This window comes from Oncorhynchus masou, chromosome 4 (assembly GCF_036934945.1).
Source record: "Oncorhynchus masou masou isolate Uvic2021 chromosome 4, UVic_Omas_1.1, whole genome shotgun sequence".
NCBI classification, from domain to species: domain Eukaryota; kingdom Metazoa; phylum Chordata; class Actinopteri; order Salmoniformes; family Salmonidae; genus Oncorhynchus; species Oncorhynchus masou.
Genome location: NC_088215.1, coordinates 11,620,659 through 11,638,885, shown reverse-complemented (window position 1 = coordinate 11,638,885; position 18,227 = coordinate 11,620,659). Strand labels below are relative to the sequence as shown.

Genomic DNA, 18,227 nt, shown 5'->3' with positions numbered 1-18,227 from the left:
ATATTCATTCCAGACTGGTTTGGATTTCTCCCTGACCACAAATAGCTTCCATTTTCACTCCATTCTGGAACTTTGAGGGTTTCAAATTTATTAAGATCTCTAGCCATGTCTAGATGGAATACAACTTCTGTCAAATTGACTTCAAATGTTGTTTTGTTGTTGCATTACAGCTAACTCTTACCATAACCCTTTTCCTAGCCTGCTACGTTAATTCACCTAACCTGCTATGCACGTTTTCTTAAACCTGCTACGAAAAGTAAATTTTGACAAAAGCTGTAACCCTTCTAGACGAAACCGATCTCTATGGACCAATCACACTCCAAAGACGCACCCAAATGCATTACAAAACTACTACATCACCATAGAAACTGATTCCAAACAAATGGTTAAGTTGCTAGGCAACGTTTGTTTTGTCGGGATGGCAAATGAGCGAAAGGTAGCTGAAGCTCGATAGGATTTTACAAGCTTGAAGACTTGCAGTAAACACCTTCAAAGTAAAAAGAGGTGCAATTGTGTTGAATCATGGCTGGAGATGCGCAAGATATTCCACGGCTTGAGCTGGAGGCTGTAATTGGGTTCAATGGTAATGTAAAATATCCTGCCAGCCTATTTAGCTAGCTAGCTAACATATTCAGCTGAGCTAACGAAGTTATCTGGTAACAAGTAATACTAACGTTAGCTAACGTTATTGGTTGCCCTGGGTGATATGGTTGTTGTCACTAGGATCAGGGCATGCTATGGTAGCTACCTGTACCAGCTACTACTGTTGCTTGTCGCTAGTGGGGCTTTCAGCTGGTTTGTCACATCTTTTCAATGTGTCTGAAGATAACTAAATAATTTGTCATGTGCTGTTCAGTTTGTGGAGAGTATTTAGAAGTTTCCTTCAAAACTCTAATCTATCCATCATGTTTGTTTACCTTGATGACTTTCTCCTGAATCCATCAGACGAGTTTAGGTTCAATCATAATCATATCCTCATCTTTAGTTCTGGTCTAAAGCATGTCTTTACTTGCTTTTACAATTATTTTTTTGGACAGGACACGTATTTTCTGGCCTCAGAGTGCACCCAGACAGAGAACACTTCATCTATCCTCTTGGTTGCACTGTTATTTTGAAGAGCCTGAAAGATGGCAAACAGGAGTTCCTCCATGGACACACCAACAACGTCTCCTGTGTCACTGTGTCCAAAAGCGGACGCTACATCGCTTCTGGACAGGTCACCTTCATGGGCTTCAAGGTAAACTAAAGACAGTGAAACGTTCTAGTATTAAGAGAGCAGTCATGTTTTGCCTCTTGATATCAGAGAGAGGCAGACAGACAGACAGACCGAACGGCAGACAGACAGACAGACACAGTTGGATGGAGGGAGAGGCTATAGATGAATGTTGAACGTGGGAAACACATGAATGGCAGTAGATTACAGAGTTAATCTACGTTGTTCCAGGCTGATCTGATCATCTGGGATTATGAGAAGAGAGCGATCCACGCCAGACTCCAGCTCCACAAAGCGAAGGTGGAGGGACTTGCCTTCTCTCCCAATGACAAGTACCTTGTGTCCCTGGGTGGACAGGATGATGGAAGGTAAGTGGTAGCTTAATTTAGCAGCATTTTGTTCCAGTCCTGCTATAACACACCATATCCTACTAATCAGCTGGTCCTCAGACCTTTGATTAGATTATTAGATTGGTTAGATACAACAGGCTTTGGATTAATGTGTCACTTTAAAAACTACTTTCACATTGGAAGAATTTCAACAGTAATTTGTAGGTTATACTACAGTCTGGCTGTAAATGTGAATGGTTTGTGTTTTCAGCATTGTGGTGTGGAACCTTGAGAGCAAAGAAGCGATCTGTGGGAGCCCGGCCTCTGCCCACAGTGCAGGCCACTGCCTCACCATCGAGTACACCAACCACAGTGACAACATCTTCATCTCCGCTGGCAAGTGAGTGACTTACAGAGACTCTTGCTGTTAGATTAGAGCATTACTTTGTCAATCAGAGCAGATCTTTATTGGACTTGAACACGACGGAGAATTATTAAATAAATACAGTTTATTATTAATACTTTCGAATTAACACACTTGTAATATGTTGTTTCCCTGTAGTGGTACGATGCGTGTTTGGGAGCTAGACCTTCCAAATAGGAAGATCCGGCCTACGGAATGCCAGACAGGACAGCTGAAGAGGATTGTCAAATGCATTGAGGTGAGCTAAACCATAGAAAGCAGACACAGCTCAAAGTAATAGTGGTACTGACTGAGTACCCACTGGGCACAGATGTCAATTAGTCTATTCCACATTGGTTCAACGTAATTTAGTTGAAATGATGTGTAAACAACATTAATTCAACCAGTGAGTAAATTGCACAATGGTGCCAAATGCCCCCCAAAATGATTTTGTATGACCCATTCTTAACCACTCGAAGTACGTTTTGAGACCAAGCAAAGATAAACTATTCATCAATTCTTGTTATGGTTTATTAATGAGGAAATCTGTGCACACACAAGTTCAGGTGTTCCTGTTATTTTATTCACATGGCAATTGTTGTCTGAGGTCGATTGATCTCTGAATTAAGATAAAGAATTTCCCTGCATGTCAAGCAGCCACTCAAAGTAGTACAGGTGGAGACGGAAAGCTTATTTCTTAAGGTGACCCCGTTGCATCACAGATCCCAGACGGCGACCTTTTCTTTTACTGCGGAACCACCAGCGGTGACATCCTGAAGGTCAACCTGAAGACCCGCCTCCTCAACAGCTGTGGGCCACGAAAACAGAAATTCAGCAAGGTGGGTTTATTCAGTGTCCTGAGTGACCTCCATATGTTCATATCTCTGAGATCCTACTGCAGTTGAGATTTGGTACAGCTGTCCTTCTTTGTCTTTTTGGTGCAGGGTGTCAACACACTGAAGGTGCTGAAGTCTGGGGACATCCTGGTGGGCTCTGGGGATGGCATGTTCACTTTGTGCTCGGGACCTAACTTCAAAACCATCAAGTAAGTAAGTGCTGCAAGTTGACAGACAAGATATCGAGTTGTCTATATCAAATCAAAATCAAATCAAAGTTTATTGGTTGCGTACACAGATTTGCTGGTGCAGTGAAATGCTTATGTTTCTAGCTCCAGCAGTGCAGTAGAATGCCTCTGAAATACAATACTAATACACAAATAATCAAAACAAGAAGTCAAGAAATAACAATCCAGGGGTAAATATATTAGAGTGGGCATGCGTGAGAATTCAAAATATATACTTGAACAAATATATAAACGCAACATGCTACAATTTCAACAATTTTACTGAGTCACAGTTCATATAAGGAAATGAATCAATTGAAATGAATTCATTAGGCCCTATCTATGGATTTCTCATGACTGGTGGGCACTGACAGATTGTATCGGTCATGTCATATTCCTGAGGTCCGACGGGATGACCCTTTCTTCCAGTTCAGTGTATATTAGACAAGCGAACAACATTCACAACTTTTTCATTTTCAATTTAATCCATATTGCTCCTATTCTTGATGAAAAATGTTGGCAAGCTCACTTGTTTGAGACCACAAAATGAACCAAATCTGCTGAATAGCGCAGCTAATAACTCTATATATAAATACTGTGATCGAATAAAAACAATACAATAAAACAATTAGGAGAATAAATGATTTAAAAAAAAAATGTATGTTGATTATAATTTATACACACTTTCTACCTGGTATTAGTAGTTTCAATTCAGAGCCAAGTATTTTTTTGCGTCCCATTCAAAACCTCCCACGACCCAAATTCGGGCCGCGACCCACCAGTTGAGAACCACTAGTTTATATCATCTATCTAAAACTGTCATATTGCATCCATACTGTAGCTTAGCCTATACATTAGTGGTTACATTTCTTCAGCCCGTCAGCGTCATGGCTTCTAGGGAGTTTTTCCTAGCCACCGTGCTTGTACACCTGCATTGCTTGCTGTTTGGGGTTTTTAAGCTGGGCATCTGTACAGCACTTTGAGATATCAGCTGATGTAAGAAGGGCTTTATAAATACATTTGATTTGATGGCAAACCAAGAGGTGGGGCTGAGATTTCTGTTAACGCTATGTGTAGAAATACATAATGTCCTCAATGTGCCATTCTGCCATTCATCATCTAACCCCCATAGGAAGGTTGAGTTGGAGGGGGGAGTGACGTCCATCGCTGTGAGAGGCGAGGGCCACCAGTTCTTTGCAGGAACGGAGGCGGCTCAGATCTACCGTTTTGGCTACACAGACTTCAAAGAGGAGCTGATCGCCACCAGTCACAACAGTGCAGTCAACGACGTGGCCTTCCCTTTGTGAGTGACACCCTTCAAAATACAGGCACCCATTTAGAGACACGATTACATACTGTACGTGATTTACTCTTTTTCCCCCATAATATTGTTTTACAGCGCACATTCTATTATCACTACTACCTGACTGCCATATGTCACCTCAAATATATAGCTGTCTTTACCTATCTGCACCACAACCATAGTCTATGCTGTCAAGAGAGACTGCCTCAAACAACATTGCTTTGCCGTCATTGCCCATTTACTCCCACTAGAGGGCGATATGAGCATGTTTAAAGCATAAACATGTATTATAGCCTGTGGCTCCAGTACAAAGTAACTCTTGTTCCGTGGACTAAAATGCAGAATGACTGGTCGCAAACTTATTCCAGCGACGTTTCTGATTCTCTCCCAGTGGCTCGTCGGAGCTGTTTGCCACGTGTTCCCAGGATGACATCAGAGTGTGGCACGCCGAGACCTCCAAGGAGCTGCTGCGGATCTCCGTCCCCAACATGACCTGCAACGCCCTGGACTTCATGATCGACGGACACAGCATCATCAGCGGTAGGCAGGAACCATTAGGAGTTCTGTTTGGCAATGGGGTCATTCAAAAAATGAACACACACACAACTAAGTGCACACACACACACACACACACACACACACACACACACACACACACACACACACACACACACAGTATATGTGGTCCATGCGGGAATCAAAACCACAACCCTGATGTGGCTAGCACTACACTAGGGAGGGATGGTACGTCATCATTGCAGCGTATGGCATTGTCTTAAGTTATAACGATGATGGACTCGCGTCAAATATTATGGAGCACACTAGCCTGTATGATAATGCCAGTATTTTAATGCGAGGGTTTGAATGTGCCTGAAATTCCTACTCATTGTTGGAACCTTGAATGTTGAGTCGTGATAATAATAAATGGTTTGATCCTCGACTGTACATTTCCATTCCAGCCGTTTACAGTTAAGACACACGTCCAATGTACTACACTAGGGAGGGACTGGGCACACAATCTTCACAGTAGCCTGGATACCAGTCTGTTTGGGCCATCATGCCACTCCTTGTCATGCCAAAGACTGCCGAATGGCCACAGTGTTTGGCATGATAGCACAAATAGATCTGCTACCAGGCTATCATCACAACACATTATGGCACAATCTCAGTGAAGAAATACTTAGGAATGTCATGTATCGACTATTCCCATCTAACGTATTTGTCTTGTTCCAATTGTTTTATAGCCTGGAACGATGGGAAGATCCGTGTGTTTGCCCCAGAGACTGGCAGAGCCATGCTTGTCATCCACAATGCCCACAGCATGGGCGTGACTGCCATCGCTGGCACCAGGGACTGCAAGAGGATCGTTAGTGGAGGAGGAGAGGGACAGGTCAGATGGAAAGTCACCCTGGCATGTCACAGGACACCTTTTAGTCTATATTTAAATAGAGAGCATAGATTAAGAACCACCTGTATTAATGAGCCACCCCTTGAATGTGACATTTGTACAAATATTTTAAGCTCTTCCTTTTCCCCCATCCTTCCCACAAAAAAAACTTGTATTATTACATACATATTTAAAACAATGTTTTAGTGGTGTTCCTCCACAGCATCATTGTATTGAGTCCTAGTGCCAGTCTCTGGCCTGTTACAGGTACGTGTGTGGGAGATCCTGCAGGGCTGTCACCGGCTCATTGAGACCATGAAGGAGCACAAAGCCACCGTCACCAGCATCAAGATCAAGAGCAACGACAAGGAGTGTGTCACCGCCAGCTCGGACGGGGCCTGCATCATCTGGGACTTGGTGTGAGTTCAAATGCACATTCTCATGTATACACACACACAGTACACACACACACACACGCGCATGGATGTATGAATGCTCAAATCCATAAACGCATGTAGCTGTGTAGACATACACACACTGTACACACTGTACACACACATGCTATATACACACACACACGCATGGATGTATGCATGCTCGAATCCATAAACACATGTAGATGTGCAAGCACACACTCACACACACACACACAAACAATTGGCTTCCCACTGTGAGAGGCTTTCAACACACATAATTACTACCACTACCATTAACACCACTCCTCCATTCATGTGTTTCCTGTATTCAACATTAATTTCAAGTCTCATCCCCCCCCCCCCCCCTCCCTGGTACCCTACCTGCTTCTCCTCTCGGTCTTCCCCTCTCCCTCCCTCCTCCCGACTGCAGGCGATTTGTGAGGAATCAGATGGTCCTGGCCAACACTCTGTTCAGAAGTGTGTGTTACCACCCTGAGGAGTACCAGATCATCACCAGTGGCACCGACAGAAAGGTTTGGAATTAGAAAAGAATCACAGCACAGCACACTGTAGCTAGCTGATGACTTCTCTGTGCAGTGTGTGGTCCCCAGTCGCCAGTCGCGGGAAAGTCAGAGTAAGGCTGTTCTCCGTATTGAGGCATCCTTGTTAGCCCTCATCTCATCTCCAGATGTTAGGTGTTCGAGATGAGCTCTGTTAGAGAGACGAGTATTGGTGTGCTGTAGAAAGGCCATGCCGAGCTTGTTCACAAGCCCACGTCAGCTGTGTCGTGTTTCGAAATGTTTCGAAAACTTTTTTTTTTATACCAGTCATAAGCCACGACATAGCAGTCACGCGGCCAGGTGTATGTAACACCTCTTTACGCCTTGATTAGCTAGAATAAAAACCGAGTTGCATTAGGTGCAAACGGAGGTTCACAATAGCCCCTCTTCAATATGCACCTTAATATCCACTCATCGCAAGCTCTACAGACTAATAAGGCCCGTATTGTTGGCTCAACACCACGCTGTGAGGTGAGGACAAGCTGTACTGATTAGCGAGCACTGTGAATGCGCTGAGACTGAGAAAATGAGGAGAAGGGAAAAGAAGAGAGAGACTAGAAAGAGAGTGCTCTGGCTCTCGGTGCCTTCCTGCGGATGCGATGCCTGCCTATGCCATCCAAGTGCCCGTGTGCCAGATATGCCATCTGCTCGCTCCAGGACACAGGCGCTCTGTCTGGGGTGAGGAAACAGTAACACACACAGATACACACACACACACACTTTGAGTGAGATGGGGGGGGGGGGTGGAGAGAGAGAGAGAGGGACAGAGAGAGAGGGATTGGATGCAGCAGCTCCTTGGCTCAGAGTTCAGTCAGTGGTAGAGGGTCTTTGGGGACAGCTTCACACTCTCCAGTCTGTCGGATGGACGGAGACAACAGAACGGACTACTGCTGCTGGTGGTTCTGTGGTGGGGTCAGCCAGAAGCCTCTTGTGATGATGACCCAACACTCCTGGGTGTTGGTTCCAGTTTGGGCTGATTGTGATGTAGGGCCATCAGGGTCTTGTGATTGATCCTGTGTTCTATTGTGGCATGTCAGTTATCAGACACATGGTATATTGGCTTCTGTGGCCTTCCCATTGTCCAGCACTAATAGGACAATAAAGACCTTCTGAAGTATTCCGTGTAAAAGAGGGCGAGCTCTTGATCGTCCTATAAGTTCTTTGTTTGACGAATGTCCTTGAGATGTTCAATTAAAAGAGGGGGTTTATACTTTGTTGGCGAGAGGTACTGTATGTGTAAATGGATTAGCATGGTCAAATACATGGCTGAGCGTAGCGTCGGGATAAATGGAAGCCCACACAGTAGCTAAGAAGGCTTTATCGGTGCACAGCCCTTCGTAAGTGGGTTACTGTCCTCAGTGATGTATTGCCTCAACATGTAGGTGGAATTACACAACACTCTACACACAACAGAGTGAAAATGTAGACTAATCTTGGCACAGCATGCATTCATGTTTTCAACATACTGGTATTGAAATTACACAACACATACTGTACCATAAGATTTCACAAAAGACTAGACATGAAATCTCGATTCGGCACAGTGGTGTAGCTTTCAATGCATTGTAATGATTGTGGGAACTATAGCTTAAGTTATCCTTGCTAGGCAATTAGAATTTAAAGTTCCAATGCAGATGTTTTTTATCTAAATATCAATCATTTCTGGGTAACAACAAGCACTTCACTACTGTGAATGTTTTAAATTTAAATGGTCAAAAATAATAAATAATTGCTTCTTAGCAAAGAGCTCTCCAGCAAGAATTTTGCTAGGACTGTTTGGGAGTGGTCTGAGTCAGTGGCATAATTGGAAAAGCCTAATTGGAGGGATATGTAACCTGAGAACTAGCTGTTATTGGCAGAGAGGTTTGAAATTATCTTTGTTATTGGTCTATTAACTTAAACTGCCTGGCCAAAACTCCATCCCATCAAAACAGGCAGAAATGTCAAGCAATCTTTTCAAAGAGCTCTTTCACTAAAAGGGCATTATTATAATTTTCACAATTTTACAGTATTATTCCAACCTCATGGTGTGTAAATATATATAAAACACAGAAAAAGCATGTTTTTGACTGCACTGTGCCTTTAAAACAAGAGTAATTCCATGTCATTTCAGCAAGCCATGACACCCACCATCTCAGATTGTTCTGAAATTGTTTCTGTCGTTAGAAACAGGTAAGATTAGCATTCCTGAAACATTATTTTGCTGAAATGAAATGTTATATCTGAGAAATTAAGCTAATTTGGCCATTTTAATTGATAAGATTCAGATAATATTCAATACATATAGTACCCAACATTCAATTAGGACCAAACCTCTTCTTACTAATGAGAAAAATTAGGTATCCCAAACAATATTAAAAAGACACCCACGGGCCCCACACACCTCATGTCAATCCCACCCCAACAACCATTATACAGTATCAGTTCTCTGTTTGACAAGTAGTATGAAGCTGTGGCTTTGGGTACTGCTTCTACATACTGTAATGTATTCCCTGTGAATCTGGTGATGTTTTTCCCCCTGTTCAGAGAAATTAATCATTGGTCACTTGCATTATTTACCATAAAGAAGTGTGAAAGTACCATATTTTGACCACTAGATGCTGCTATAGTTCCTGCTATACCCCCACACTCTTTCGTCTATTTTGCTGGTCTCTTGTGCTTATTAAATAGATTTCCTTTGCAACTTTGGGTAGAAAACCAATAGATTTGGCTCATTATGAAAAGAAATTGTGTGGTCATTCTTACAATTCAAGCCAGTCAATTCAGTGTGTCCTTCTCTCAGCAACCTAATGCTTCAACCTAACTCTCCTTGAATAGGAGAGTTAGGTTGCATTGAAGGCTAAAGCAATGCTAGCAGTAGGCACATGCTAGCCTTGGCTGTAATTAATTTCTGGTGGATGTTGCCGTGGATGGCAGCCAGGTTCCACAGGAGAAGGGAGGGAACACAGATGGGTGAGGGTGACTCGGCCACTCTCACACAGGTGCTGCTCTCAAATAAGCCCCCCATGACACCAGGAGAGGGGAGAGAGGTCGTGACTAGAGAATCAAACTGGATTTGAACCCATTCCCTATATGACACAACACAAACTATACTGGAGAGAGGGAGCGTTGTGTCTGCTACTGGGCTAACTCTTCTCCTTCTCACTTTTTTGGCTGTGTCATATCTCACCTCATATGATAGCCAGTGATTTGATTAAGATTCAAGTCATGTGGGGTGGCAGGTTAGCCTAGCGGTTAGAGCATTGGACTAGTAACTGAAAGGTTGCAAGTTCAAATCCACCAGTTGGCAAGGTACAAATCTGTTGCTGAACAAGGCAGTTAACCCACTGTTCCTAGGCTGTCATTGAAAATAAGTAACTGACTTGCCTAGTTAAATAAATGTCAAAAAAATATAAGCTAGTTGCTGCTGGTATTGAGGGGTTTTTCTTTCTTTCTGACCAAAAATGTTATTTCATAAAGTGAATGAATGCACGCCAAGAACTTTGGATTTTTCCATTTAATTTCAATCATATTGAAAAAAAGATAATGTATGCATAAATAATGGTTGTTGGTCATTATGTTGACCAAATGTTTTCACAATGAATGATGCATGCAAAGAACCTTGAGCCTTTCCTTTTGAATTGAATTACATTGAAGAACGGCCCTGACTGTTGTGTATTTCTCAATAATGTCTAACAAATGTGTTTTTCAGTCAGTAAGCTTTTCCATTGAATTTGAATGATATTGAGGTACAAAAGTGTTTTTTTACCATCCCACAGAAATGTGTCTCTTAGGCTGCCTCTGTGCTTTAAGCGCTGTTTTTCATTCTTAAAACTATAAATAGCTTGTTTGTTTTTTTGCCATTTGTCTCTCTTCAATCCCATTATTACAAACTGTATTTGATATGTCTTTGTGAGATTACATTTCCTCAGTCCCGTAATGCATTATGTTTGTGGTCTTACTAAGAGATGAAATCCAGTCCGAGAAGCTATTCTCGTAAATGCTATTCTGAGCTCTCTCCCATGTAACATTACTTGTTTCATTGCATACAACTGGAGCTTTTTTCTGATTGGCCGACGCCTTTCTGATGAATCCTCTGAACTGGTTCATTCAGATATACTAGGCATTTTCTCACTTCTGTAAGAGGAGATTGTGGGTATTGTAATATTCACTCTATAGCCTGAACATTGACTTGTTGATGATTCGATTTTCAGTTAATAAAGCAAGTTGTGCATATAAAGAAATAATTTGTTTCCAGGTACAATCAGTTTGGCCAGTTCCAATACTTAAAATCACAAATGGTTAAGTTCTGTGCTGCCAGCCAGTTAAGCTGCAAGTCTCCTCTTCCTTGACACCTGAAGAAGCACTCACATGCTTCATTTTAATGTCCTCTCATATGCGTCAGTTAGTTTGTAGTTGTAATTAGCTTTGTCATAAAAATAACAAGAAAGGACCTCGTGTGTGTGTGTGTGTGTGTGTGTGTGTGTGTGTGTGTGTGTGTGGAGATTGTGGCATTACTGTGCGGCTGTAAATAAACTTCAAATAACAATTGAGCCTTTGAGAGGCGCAAGTCTTTGACAGCTGCAAACCCTCGGGACGATTAACTCTCATTTAGAGTCACGAACATGTTGTTTTAACGGTAGCGGGCGCACGAAAACTTGATAGACTCTCTCCGGCCTCATTTACATATGGTGGAATAATGAAGATAGATAATTCAGTGAGGCAGAATTACTATACTATGAACAAACAGAAGACAAGACACAAGGAGTGGCGTTCATACTTACTATAATCACTGTGATACATGGTCATTTTCATAATTTCTTGTAATTTTACATAGAATATGTCAAATAAACTAATCTGACAAGTCTTATATGTACAAGCTCTCTCATTCATATTCCAAATACCTGAATGGCCTTCTTCTTTCCCAGATTGGTTATTGGGAGGTGTATGATGGCTCAGCCATCAGAGAACTGGAGGGCTCCCTGTCAGGAGCCATCAATGGCATGCACATCTCACAGAGCGGACAGCACTTTGTCACTGGTACAGTACCCTTTACATTGGTTTTGTTGACATTGACATAGGAGTTGGCACAGCTCCAACAGATCTAGGACTAGGCTACTGTTGACTACCGTCAATCAACGACAGCTCATTGTCTGTCCATTAAATATCCCTGTATCGACTCAATAGCTCGGGACTATCGTGAAGAGCACTTGGTTGAGCGTGACTTCACCCAGCATTCAGTTGGATCAATGATTTTTTGCTTTGCAGTAGAAATAAACATGGTATATGTGTCTCTGCTGGCCCACTTCAGGTGGAGACGAGAAGCTGGTGAAGGTGTGGGACTACTCGGAGGGCGAGGTGACCCACGTGGGCGTCGGCCACAGCGGCAGCATCACCAGCATCACAATCTCCTCCGACAACGGGAGCATGGTGAGCACCAGTTCCGACGGGGCCGTGCTCCGGTGGAGGTACCCCCATCCCTCCTCTCCCTAGAGTGCCTCTCGGATGCCAGGAGAACAGAGGTTCAAAAAACCCATGACCCTATGACCTTTGACCCACCTACCCTACAAACTTGTAACTTTTGACCTTGACCCTGAGTCCCAATACACACCTGTCCTCACACCAAACAACTCCGAAGAAGTCATGAACACTGCCAGTAATGCCATTATAGAGCAAATGTTTTATTCATTCATGAAAATAAATTGATATAATTTTGATTGTGCGATATTGACTGAAGTATGCATTACTAGCTACATTTTGCTTGTTGAAGGTAATTACATAGTTTTTGTGTGGTATTCGCCATACTAATAATGTACTGTATCAACAAACTTGGCAGACACACATGTTCTAATATGCATGGAATTAACCTTCTCATTTGACTTAGGGACTCAACATCATCAATGCAAAGCTGGATATTGTAGTCACACAAAGATGCTCATCATCACCTTGAATAGCATTCTCTCTGATTTTCTATGGGAAGAACAGAAGTGTTTGTGTCATCCTCCTTTTCCCCATTAATAGGCAGTGAGTGTAAAAAGGCAGGCTACACAGTACATTAAATGCATATTTCATACAGACATGACTGTCTTATATGCGTGTCGTTTGGTAAAGAAGAGAAAGAGAGAAGACGAAGCCCCGATTCACAGGCACTTTAGCACACCGCTGCTGTCAGCTAATCTATCACTGGAGATACCCCAGAGACTTCGGTAGGTGTGTGTGTGTGTGGGGGTGGGGGGGGGGGGGGTGTAACCAGCGAGCCTCTTGGAATGCCTCCATCTTCCCAAACGCATTCCCCTCTCGACTGCTCAGAAGCTCAAAACGCAATAATGAATAACTCCCCCACTAGTCCGCTACCCACAAAAAGAGAGAGCAAACCTGCAGTACGCTATGGACGGACAAAGTCAGCAAAACATAACCTACACCCCAAGCTCTGTAAAATAGGGCATCCCATCCAACTGCCCATGCACGCACGCACACACACTGAATACTCAGGAGGCCATGCTAGAAGATCAGAGTAATGTACAGCCCTATATGGAAGCGTTTGAGTTTCTGACTCATTGCAGAAGTTTGGAAGCGGGTGCTGCAGAGTGCAGACTCCTCAGAAATACAAGGTTTCCGATTGCACTGCAATAATACGTGAGCTTATAAAAGTATTGCAAGATAAATATGAATATTATACATCTGCTTGAGTAAATCAGCACATATGGATCACTAAATCCAATCTATGGTCTTGGCGAGCTGTGAAATTAAAACCGAAGCTGATTGAGAATATCAGCAGTGTATGTCCTCTGCGGTACAAAACATGCGCTACCAAGTAGCATTAAGACGATTTATTCTCTGTGTCTTTCCCGTCATTTGATTCCTCCACGTGTGTGTCTCCAGATCGCAGTGAGGCAGGGGGATATGCCAGCCTGACAGAATTATTTTTTAGGACATTTGTGTGATAGTCGTGATGAATAATCCAATCAAAGTTGATTGGTCGTGTCCACAGATTTGCAGACGTAATCGCAGGTGCAGAAAAAAATGCTTATGTTTCTAGCACCAACAGTGCAGTAATATCTCCAACAGTGCAGTAATATCTCCTAACAGTGCAGTAAAATCTCCAACAGTGCAATATTAGATGAGGCGTTCCATCAGAGGATAGGATATAGTGCAGGTGCAGTCTATTAGTGTCCTATCACCAGGATGCAGAACAATCTCTGCCTAAAACAGTAGGGGGCTCCTACACACCTCAAAAATATCATTATTTTTTTTCCGTTGGGACCATGCACCGTAGCCTACTCGCATCATGCCAATATAGATAATAGTAAAAACGGAAAGAAATGGTATTGTACAGTGCAGACCTTGAATTGCTGATACAAAATAGGTTCAGTATTTGTTAATATAGGCCTACAGAACGCTTGCAATAGTTTTGATTCAACTATACACAATAGTCCTTATCGTGCGTCTAATTATAAGGGAAGCTTATAAGCCTGTTATTAAATGAGTGTCAGCAAGCTTGTTTAAGTTGCCTATAAGCCTAATATCCATCAGTTACAGAGTCCTGTCACTACGTGCGCCACCTTCAATGTGGAACACTTTAATAAATGGAACACTAGTCACGTTAATAATGTCACTTTAATAGTGTTTACATATTTCGCATTACTCATCTCATATGTATATACTGCCTTCTATACTTTTCTACTGTATCTTAGTCTATGCCGCTCTGACATGGCTTGTCGATATATTTATATATTCTTAATTCCATCCCTTTACTTAGATTTGTGTGTATTGGGTATATGTTGTTAAATTGATAGATATTACTTGTTAGATATTGCCGCCCTGTCAGAAGTAGAAGCACAAGCATTTCGCGACACCCCCAATAACATCCGCTAAACATTGGATGTGACCAATACAAATTGATTTGATTTAATATAGTCTAAAATTGTAGGAGGGCGGAAAAACGCGCACTATCCACCAAACAGAAAACCACTCCAGCAGCGCTCGGAGTGGCGAGGGAGGGAGAGAGAAAGACCGCCAGCTGTATGTTCCTCGTAAACGACGAGGAAGTACTGAGCCTCACTACGACCGAGGACCATGGAGTTGAAGACAACTCACCTACACAGTGGTTACTGGTTACAGGTGCCCGCTGCTTCACCATTTTACCAGCGAAACAGTATGACAAGGGCGCGCCGAGACCTGGCGGGAATTACCGGAATGTCTGAGGGAAATTGTTTAGTCATGTGCCTAAACCTCGGTATTGTCTATTAGCAGAGACCGGAGTGGTTTCGAGAGGAGGAGGGGTAGGGCAGACAGGTAGGAGTCTATTGCTTCAGTAGTTGTTTCTTTTTCACTTCTTGTTAACGTTACCAGGCAAATAACCAACCACCATGGATAACCACAAGGAGAATAAGATAAGGAAACAGTCCATGAAAACCAAATCTACAAAACGCAAAGAGAAGAAATACAAAGCCGGGAAGCTTTTCAGAAGGAAATCGTTGAAGTCCGTTGGGAATTTTATGAGCAGGATACTGAAAACTTTGGGAACTTTGGCACACTTCGGCGACGTCGAGCCACCTGACGGTGAGGATGATGATGGCGGGTTCAGAGACAGCGCCGCGTGCACGTTGAGTGCCAACTCAGGGAATTTGAATAAAGAAGAACTTCAGGTCTCGAGGGAGATTAAGGTGAAGAAGAGCGCCTCAACGTTGTCTTCTCATGGATCTATAAAAGACAGGCTGTCGTGGTGCTATGGCGACAAAACTCCCGGAGTCCTTGGGTTGAAGAATCATGGAAACACTTGTTTCATGAATGCGGTGGTTCAGTGCCTCAGTAATACGGACCTGCTGGCCGAGTACCTTGGTTTGGAACAATATAAGTCTGATTTGTGTCAGGGGAGAGTAAACGGAATTGTAAAAAACGAGGACGCGCAACTTGCCAGGGGTGAGGTGACCACACAGTTGGCATCCTTGGTGCGGGCGCTTTGGACCCTTGAGTATACCCCTCAACTGTCCGTGGAATTCAAGGTGAGTCGCTTGTGTAAAAACACTTCAAACATAACTCATGTTGGAGGCTTAATTGGTTCATTTCCATAACAGTACCCGCTCCTGTTCACCTATAGACCAATTTACTGCTTCAGTGCGACTCTGATCATGACAAATGTTCAAAGCTCGGAGCAATCGCGTGCCCACCGAGTCGGCTACAGTTTCCAGCACAGCATTTCATTCTACAAGGATAGGAATTTGCGAATGATTCAAAAACAAAATAAATGTTTAACTAAAGAGAACACATCGTTCCTTTCACATGAGGGTTTGTCATAGTAATAACAGTAGGCCTATGTGTGGGCGGCAATATCAACGGTCAGACTCAACAGGTTTCCACTGGGCACAATCTGGTTGAATCAACGTTGTTTCAACATAATTTGTCAACGTATTGTGACGTGGAATCTACGTGGAAATACATTGGATTTGAACAAAATCATCAATGTTGTTTTGATGGTGAATTTGGGGTGAAATTTCAACCACAGGATTATGTCATCGTTGTAACCAATTTTCAACATAGGCATACCTTGTATGTGCTAAAATATGTTGAATTTGTAACAATGTCAGATCTTCAATGTTATATCCACAATCAGCAAAATACAATAAGCTGGAGAGTTGATTTATCTACAGCCATTCATTTGGTCTCCCTTTCAGGGTTTTAACCAAGCCTAGCTTTAATATTTGTCACTGTCTACTATCACTGACTATTACTTATCATAGGAATGATTATTGAGAGATCTCCTAATAGCTAAATATATTTGCTGTTGCTATCGAAGTCATTCCAATGGGTAGGTTTAACAAAGTAAATGAAATGTAAACATACTTCATAAGTCATACACTGTATCATCAATGATACTATTTAGGCCTATATAGCATTTGCAAAGACATCAACAGCTATTGTTTCAATTCAACAGGGTTCAACTAAAAATAGATAATACATAGATTTGGTAGATTTCAAATGTAATCTTCAAGTTAATCATAAATATGTTGGATTCACCTCTATCTCAACGAAAAATTGAAGTTAAAGAATAGGATTAAGTCAAACTTTATTTAAAGTGCATTTAAAGTTAGATTAGATTTAGTCTTATTCTTTAACTTACATTTTGGGTTGAGATGGAGACGTGAATACAAGATATCAATTATTAATTTATAGACAAACTGGATATTGAATAGTGTGGTTGGCAACGCAACCAAATATCAACATTTGAAGGAGATGTATCTTCTGCCTGGATAGTTCCATCCAAACACAATTCAATATTACTTTTGTTATACAGTAAATAGCCTAAAGTCAAGGCTCTTACAAATGAAACAACATTTATTCAACCTTACAATGAGTCACACATCAATGATGCCATTTTGAGGTTAGCCTACTGTAACAGAAATGTTCTTCTTATGTAATCATAGAAAGTGTGCATGTTTTACGATAACATGCAGAGGTCACATGACTCTGGATATCTTCACAAGTGCTATAATAATCTGTGCAGAATATCAAAAAGCATTGATCACTTGCTCTATCCATTTTTAATGTAATCTCAACTGCAATCCAGGTCATTGGATAAAAAAAAAATTGAATTAGAACTAGGAATAGATATAGTCCTTGGTTCACACCAGACCTGTCTGCCCTTGACCAGCACAAAAACATTCTGTGGCGTTCTGCATTAGCAACGAATAGCCCCCCCAATATGCAACTTTTCAGGGAAGTTAGGAACAAATATACACAGGCAGTTAGAAAAGCTAAGGCAAGCTTTTTCAAACAGAAATTTGCATCCTGTAGTACTAACTCAAAAAAGTTCTGGGACACTGTTAAGTCCATGGATAATAAGAGCACCTCCTCCCAGCTGCCCACTGCTCTGAGGCTAGGAAACATTGTCACCACTGATAAATCCACTATAATTGAGAATTTCAATAAACATTTCTCTACGGCTGGCCATGCTTTCCACATGGCTACCCCTACCCCGGTCAACTGCCCGGCACCCTCCACAGCAACCCGCCAAAGCCCCCACCATTTCTCCTTTACCCAAATCCAGATAGCCGATGTTCTGAAAGAGCTGCAAAATCTAGACCCCCTACAAATCAGCCGGGCTAGACAATCTGGACCCTCTTTTTCTAAAATTATCTGCCGAAAAGGTTGCAACCCCTATTACTAGCCTGTTCAACCTCTCTTTCGTATCGTCTGAGATTCCCAAAGATTGGAAAGCTGCCGCGGTCATCCCCCTCTTCAAATGGGGTGACACTCGAGACCCAAACTGCTACAGACCTATATCAATCCTACCCTGTCTTTCGAAGGTCTTCGAAAGCCAAGTTAACAAACAGATTACTGACCATTTCGAATCCCACCATACCTTCTCCGCTATGCAATCTGGTTTCAGAGCTGGTCATGGGTGCACCTCAGCCACGCTCAAGGTTCTAAACGACATCATAACCGCCATCGATAAGAGACATTACTGTGCAGCCGTATTCATCGACCTGGCCAAGGCTTTAGACTCTGTCAATCACCACATTCTTATTGGCAGATGGGTGCACCTCAGCCACGCTCAAGGTTCTAAACGACATC

The 18,227-nt window shown here is 42.4% G+C and overlaps 2 protein-coding genes across 3 annotated transcripts in view; both read left to right on the top strand.

The window, feature by feature from the left end:
* Window positions 1-432: 432 nt before the first annotated feature.
* cfap52 (cilia and flagella associated protein 52) lies at window positions 433-12,370 on the top strand. The gene is made up of 14 exons (XM_064950959.1): window positions 433-583; window positions 1,038-1,237; window positions 1,445-1,581; window positions 1,814-1,942; window positions 2,105-2,204; window positions 2,668-2,784; window positions 2,890-2,990; window positions 4,141-4,311; window positions 4,703-4,851; window positions 5,556-5,701; window positions 5,966-6,117; window positions 6,545-6,647; window positions 11,582-11,693; window positions 11,965-12,370. The coding sequence occupies exons 1-14, from the start codon at window positions 523-525 to the stop codon at window positions 12,144-12,146; spliced, it is 1,860 nt and encodes a 619-aa protein (XP_064807031.1). The 5' UTR covers window positions 433-522; the 3' UTR covers window positions 12,147-12,370.
* A 2,244-nt stretch (window positions 12,371-14,614) lies between these two features.
* LOC135523917 (ubiquitin carboxyl-terminal hydrolase 43-like) overlaps window positions 14,615-18,227 on the top strand; it is a 128,433-nt gene continuing 124,820 nt past the window's right edge. The window contains exon 1 of one of the 2 annotated variants that reach the window (XM_064950947.1): window positions 14,615-15,658. In XM_064950947.1, coding sequence (XP_064807019.1) covers window positions 15,023-15,658 — 636 coding nt within the window. In that variant the 5' untranslated portion in view covers window positions 14,615-15,022. The remainder of the gene's footprint in view (window positions 15,659-18,227) is intronic. The other variant, XM_064950941.1, reaches the window with a different exon arrangement.